The sequence below is a fragment of the Benincasa hispida genome, unplaced genomic scaffold, assembly GCF_009727055.1.
Source record: "Benincasa hispida cultivar B227 unplaced genomic scaffold, ASM972705v1 Contig533, whole genome shotgun sequence".
NCBI lineage: Eukaryota > Viridiplantae > Streptophyta > Magnoliopsida > Cucurbitales > Cucurbitaceae > Benincasa > Benincasa hispida.
Genome location: NW_024064906.1, coordinates 569,477 through 576,850, shown reverse-complemented (window position 1 = coordinate 576,850; position 7,374 = coordinate 569,477). Strand labels below are relative to the sequence as shown.

Genomic DNA, 7,374 nt, shown 5'->3' with positions numbered 1-7,374 from the left:
ATATTAAATTAATAATTAACACCAATCCTGATTATGAAACCCTATTCATGTGTATAATATTTAAATCATATTTAACTATTTTCAACTTTTCATATTGTTTAATTCATAGTTAAACGATAAGATGTTAAGTATATCAGATATAATTGACGCTTACTTCCTAAATAAAATTTGAACGTTTCAAATTTTCTATCATACTATTCTAATGTTTAGTCCGATATGAGCTAGCAGGAGGACCTAACAGACCTACAGATCATGAGCTCCGAGATCTGAGATTAACAGGCTAAACTTTTTAACCTAGTTAACCAACATTCGTTAACTATCAGGACACCCCACTATAGCATTAGCTATACTCTCCTAATTGTAGATATATTTTTGTCCACTCGATATAATCATGATTAACATCGATCCTTCATAGGTTGTTTGTAGTTATAGATGGGCAAAATTACTGTTTTACCTATGTAATTACATCTTATTCCTTAAGTCTCACTGATCATCTAACGAACAATTGGTTTGTGATCCAACCACCAAATTGAGTCCCTCTCAAGCCCATGAGAGGGTTGGGGCCCTTGTTCAAGACCCGAAGTCAGCACTTAGGAGAACAACCTATCTATTATCCCTAGAATAGGGTAAGAGTGAATTCTCTTATCCCTAAAATGGTGGCTTATTGAGTCGGCGAACTCAAGCCACTCTCACCCATGCCGATTAAAAGATAATCCCGAACAAATAAGAGTTCATAGTTAGCTTAGGATTAAGATTGAGTTACCTAGGTCATCACATTGAAATAATCAGTCTTAGCCATAAACGACAATAAAGTAAAACTGACTATTTCTCGGTCCGGTCTTATGCAAACTCATTACATAGGATGTCCCACTCGCATGTCTCCACGTGAACGATTCAGGATCACATCGTTTGTATCAAATACAAAGTGGGTTGCATCCATAATGTCCCCAGGGTAAGGTACCCAACCTTATCCATATATTATAGACTGTTTTGGCTATTACTCGAACTTCATCCACCTTTATGTCTCCACATATTGTTCAAGTATTCATGCTATAACCAAAGGTTCTTAGTTTATTGGATTTATGGTTCTTAAATGCAATCCACATATTTCTTTACTGAATAAGCACTCAATAACAACTTTATTGTAAAATAAAATATGTATAATGTTTACAAACCACGAGTTTTAGGACATAAAATCCAAAAAACTCCCACTTGGACAAAAACTCTAGTGGGGTCACTTACATATAATGTTGAGTGTGAAAGAAAAAAACATAAATACAATAAACTAGGGCATCACATAACCATGGCTTGGCTCGCTTGCCCTAGATTTACATAACTCGTAGTCCTAGACTCATTAGATGACCTTCAAACACTTTACACGTGAAGACCTTTGTAAATAGATCAACAATGTTATGCTCTGATGCTATCTGTTTCACAATTCTGTCTATTTATTGCACAATCTCCCTGATGAGATGATATTTGCACTTAATGTGTTTCCTGCACTTATGGCTTCTGGGTTCTTTAGAATTTGAAATTGTGCCACTTTTATCACAATAAAGGGTGATGATGTTGGGTTTTATGTTTTAAAACTCGTGGTTCGTAAACAATAAACTCATTTTGTAAATCGATAAAATTGTTATTGAATATATGAATTGCTTCTTTCGTTTTAGAAATAAAGCATATAAACTAAGATCCATGACTACTACATGAGTACTTGAACTTTATGTGGAAACATAAGAGTGGATCAGGTTCGAGTAAATAGTCAAAATGATCTATAGTATACGAATAAGATTGGGTGCCTTGTTCTAGTAACACTATCGGATGCAGCTCACTCTATAGTTGTTACAAGGAGTTGTAAAGTGCTACAACGAAGTGATTCTGATATGTTCATGTGGTGACATGAGAAGTGAGGGCGTCCTGTGCAATGAGTTTGCATAAGATCGGACCAAGAAATAAGTCATACTTACTTTATAATGTTGTTTACTGTTTAAGACTGAGTATTTCAAAATGATAACCTAGGTAACTTGACCTTAATCCTGAGGTAACTATGAACTCCTGTTTATTCGAGATTATCCTTAGATTTGCATAAGGGTTGACTCAACAGCATCGGCTCAATAAGCCTCCCATTTCAAGGATAAGACAGGGTAAATAGTTAGGGACATAGAGTGTAAGATGAAATTCACTCCTACCCGCTTTCAGGGATAGTAGAGAGATTGTTCCCTTAAGTGCTGACTCTGGGTCTTGAACAGGGGCCCCCCTCTCATTGGCCCGAGAGGGACTAGATTTGATGATTGGATCACAAACCAATTGTTCATTAGAGAATCAGTGCGACTTAAGGAACAAGAGGTAATCTCAAGGGTAAAATAACCTTTTGGTGTTTGGCGTAAAGAGTTTAACCAATTAATCTCGGATTGTTGAAGCCCATGATCTGTAGGTCCATTAGGTCCTTCTACAAGCTCATAAATGGATAAGCTTTAGAATAGCGTGATAAGTTGATTTAAAACGTTTAAATTCGAATTAAGGGAATTAATAATTATATGTGATATAATTACACGTTTAATTTTGGAATTTAATGTAATTGGATAATCGATTAATATATAAATATGATTTAAACATTAATTTCATGAATAGGGATTTATGGTAATGGAATTGGTGACAAATTAATTTAATATTTGATATTAAATTAATAGAATTAATTAAATTGTTTAATTAATTATTAATTACTAATTTTATTAGAAAATTGATTATTGAATTAACTTTTGTAAAATTAATAACATTTCAATTTTAATTAAAGAATTAAAATTGGAAAAAGATTTCGATTTTGAAAATCAATTTCAAAATCAAAAAATGAAATTGAAAATTGGGGGAAAAAAAACCCAATGTGGGATTTTCCCACTTTCAAGCAAGAAGGTTAGTCACCTTCTTACACATAATTCCATCACAAAATTCAAGGGATAGTTGGTATCACTTGAGGTGATCAATTTTGCATGGGAGTCATGTAATAAAACCACTCTTGATTGAGTGGAAAAGCTGATACAATTGCTGAATTGTTGAGTTCTTGAAGGTTGAAGAAATTGTTCTTCAACAAGCTGAAAAACCAGAAAACCTCTCCTTCAATTCCCTAAGTTCAAGCTTGTTTTGAGTCCCACAACTCAACCTAAACCTCCTATAGAATGGTAGAAAAACTTTAGTGGTGGTCTACAGTAAGGATTGAAGAAGATTGCAGCTCAAATTCGTGTTTGAAGAAGATCTTCAAAGGTATGTGTTGAAACCCTCTTAATTCTTTGTGAACATGCTTATTTTGATGTCAAAATTAAGGAATTAGAATACTTAATGATCCCGTTCATGTTTCTATATTCCAACAATTGGTATCAAAGCATCATTTAAGTGTTCAATTCGAGTTAATTTTTGCTTGGTAGGTGTTTTTCATAAGTTGTATGAAAATGGTGAACTGATATGGTTTTTATGAGTTTTGGCATTAATTTCTCTTCAATTATGTTGTAATTCTTGTGATTGGCTCTTGATTGATCGGCCTTAATGTGTGATTAAGTGTCTGTAATTCAATTAGAGTCATTAGAGTTGCAATTAGGTTGTAATTGAATAAAGAAGTCAAAAGGGTCGAGCAGCAGAAACTGGATTTTCATCCACTACCCAATACTCGATGCACGATGCCATACTCGATGGTACATGATGGCATTTACTTGATGGTATTTTGATGCATACTCGATGCACGATGCCATACTCAATGGTACTCAATGGCATTTATTTTGATGGTATTTTGGTGCATACTCGATGCACGATGCCATACTCGATGACTCGATGACATTTACTCGATGTCATACTTGATGACTCGATGGCATTTACTCAATGGCATATTTGATGCACGATGCCATACTCGATGCTCGATGGCATACTCGATGCATAATGCCATACTTGATGCTCATGTTCGATGGCATACTCAATGCACGATGGCATACTCGATGCTTGATGGCATACACGATGGTTGATGGTATCCGATGGTTTTTTTCCGGGTTCAGCCATTTTTTGAGCACTAGAGGATCAGTTCAAAAGGTTCAGGACCAGTTTAGGGCGGTTCAAGTGGTTCAGAAGTGTTTTGGAGCCAGTTTTTGGTTATGCTCGATGACCTTTGTTTGCTTGAGAATGCCAAAACTAAACCATATCAATCTATGTTTAATTACTTTGCATAGATATATGTTATAATTAAATAAATCTTGTATGTGCATATAGTATGCCATCTAGATTTAAAATCCCACCATAGAAAGCATGTTACATGCATTGAAAGTATGTTGTAAGGTGTTATAATATATAGTATGCATGTTTAGGGTTTCAGATGTTTTAATATAAGTGTTATATTAAATCATGAGGTATCTGATGTATGTTATGGATGCAAAAACCATGTCTAAAGTTTTGTAAGTTGTTATAAAATTGGGTTAGATATTAAAATCCATAACAAAGATAAGCTGCATACTCACGTAGGTTAACCATTTGTTTTAATAGTTATAATAGGTCGTTATCTTATAAAACTTGGGTTACAAACTCAATTGGTATATAAAACAACCTCCTACCTGGGATTATGGCCAAATAATTACGCGTTGTTAACCAGTTTTATGAGCAACACATGAACGGTGTAAGGTTTTAAAACTGGTTTATCACCTAGACATCGTAGGTTAAATCCAAATATAAATGTTATACTTGGATAAATACCTAGAGTTAGGTTGTTTAATTAGCCCAAACAAATGTTACGACACTTCAGTGGGAGTTTAATAGCATATATGATATGTTATTAGAACACTTCAGTGGGAATTTAATAAACGTATTAGTGGGAGATTAATAACTTATATGATATGTTATTTTTAGCTCTCACGTCCCTAAGAGTTCACAATCAAGATTCCTGTTTCGCATCGTGTCACCCTGGGAGTGACCTCCATTTAGAAAGTGTTTACATAAATCGAGATTATGGTGAATAGGGGAAGTTGTTCATAGTAAAATCAAAAGTGATATTTTGATTTTGGTTCTCATGACCTAATAATTTCATATCGTGAGAATCATGCGACACTTGTGTCACCTTGGGAGTGACCTCCATTCGAAAAGTGTTTGCATGAGTTAATATCAAGGTGAATGAGGGGAAGTTGTTCAATGTAAAATCAAATATATGATATATTGATTTCAACTCTCACGTCCCTAGAAAGTTCACACCGTGAGATTCATACGACGCTTCATGTCACCATGGGAGTGATCTTCATTCGAAAAGTGTTTATATGGGTCAAGATCAAGGTGAATGAGGGAAGTAGTTCATAATAAGTGGATGAAGGATATGTGTCAACACATCCTGCGATCTCTTCCGTTTGTTTGGACCGTGAGGTTTCTATGTTGCGCCTGCTAGTTAGCTTTAGGCAGCCCTTGCTAGTCGTTTAACGACGACTATCCCCTCAGAGGGTTGTAACATAGGATTCAGAACAACTCAAACTCCAAAAATGGATAGGATTTCTTAGGTCATTTTCCAACCTCGACTTTCCAATTCGGTAGCATTGTTGGGGCCAACCTCTGACGTCTGAAAATGGAGGGTTACATTTATGGAATTACTAAAATGTTAGCAAGTTCTAACAAAAAACGATAGCTAAATGACTATTGGAATATGAGTTATTCTGGAGATAGTATTTAGTCAAGAATATCTTACTTTAGTGAAGGAGTATTTGACTACCCCTCAATAGCACTTATTCTGACTCACTATAGTATCGTTGTAAAATAATGAAATTTTGGGTACATTATTACTTTGCTAAAACATGATTGGGTTTAAAGCAATTCACTAATAAAGAAATTGTTTATTTTTCAGAATGGCTAGTTTATTAGTACAACTGTTGGCTTCAGATAAATTAACTGGGGACAATTATGCTACATGGAAATCAAATTTGAACACAATACTAGTTATAGATGATTTAAGGTTCGTTTTGATAGAGGACGGTCCTCCCATCCCTAGCTCAAATGCAAACCGAACTGTTTGGGAATCATACGATAGATGGACGAAGGCGAATGAGAAAGCCTGTGTCTACATTCTTGCCAATGTATCTGATGTCTTGGTTAAGAAACGCAAAAGCATTAATACTGCCAAAGAGATTATGGAATCTCTACGTGAGATGTTTAGACAATCGTCATTCTCTCTGAGGCATGATGCAATAAAATATGTTTACAAATGCCGAATGAAAGAAAGGGCCTCTGTTAATGAACATGTTATGGACATGATGGTCCATTTCAATGTGGTAGAGGTAAACAGAGTTGTTGTAGATGAGAGAAGTCAAGTCAATTTTATTCTAGAGTCTCTTCTAAAGAGCTTCTTGCAATTTCGCACTAATGCGTTAATGAATAAGATAGAATACAAACTGACTACACTTCTCAATGAACTACAGGCTTTTCAGTCCATTTTAAGAACAAAAAGATGAGAAGCAGAGGTAAATGTTGCCGATGCTGAGAAAAAAAGATCGTCCTCTAAAAACCCTGATGTTGCTTTTTCTTCTAAGAATAAGGGTATTCTCTTGAAGAAGAACAAGGGGAAAGAGAAAAAGAAAAATTCTACTGGCCGTAAAGGAAAGGCCAAAGTTACAGACAAAAGAAAATGTTTCTACTATAGCGAGGATGAACACTGGAAAAGAAACTGCCCACAATACCTTGTAGAGAAAAAAGTGTAGAAAAAAAAAACAAGAAAACTAGTTCCTGACGATTACTTGCAATAAGATAATGCTCCAGGTTATGAACATGGGAGAATATCTCAAAAAGACCAGTGGGAGAATTTGGAGTTGCTGACAAAAGATGAATCCGATCATTTTTATTAATGTAATAAAAGTTGTTTTATCTTTTGTAAAGGACATATTGTATATAATCTTTTGTTATAAATCAAATGTTCATTAGAAAAAGTTACATTTTATATTTGTTCTACTATAAAGCAACTTCTGTTAAAACCAACCAAAGCTCAAGGCCATTTCAAATATTTAGATATTTAAAACGACTAAAAATAATAAGGCAAAAGATGTATTCTGGTACTTATCTTTGGTAATTAAGATTATTGTCACATCATGTCTTAATGAGATTAAGAAGGTTAAAAGTGGTTGGTGACGTGAAATTAGCCGCCAAAAACTTGATGGCTAAGATCATGTGGGAATGCAATATGCGATGCATGTCTTAAGGTATGCGTTTACTCTCATGCATCGGTGGTCATGCATTGGAATGAAATATGCGTTAATCTTATATGTGAAGACCATGCACTCCTGTCACAAGTTTTCTTGCGCTCATGCCAAGTATAACGCGAACGCAAGTTTCTTGGGTGATCCGAGGTCGAACTCAGGGACTTATAACTAAATG

General features: G+C 34.9%; 1 protein-coding gene across 1 annotated transcript; it reads left to right on the top strand.

Annotated features, from left to right (window-relative positions):
• Positions 1–5,855: 5,855 nt before the first annotated feature.
• LOC120069658 lies at positions 5,856–6,458 on the top strand. Its single transcript, XM_039021441.1, has one exon. It carries the CDS (start codon positions 5,856–5,858, stop codon positions 6,456–6,458), a length of 603 nt encoding a protein of 200 aa, XP_038877369.1.
• Positions 6,459–7,374: the final 916 nt, after the last annotated feature.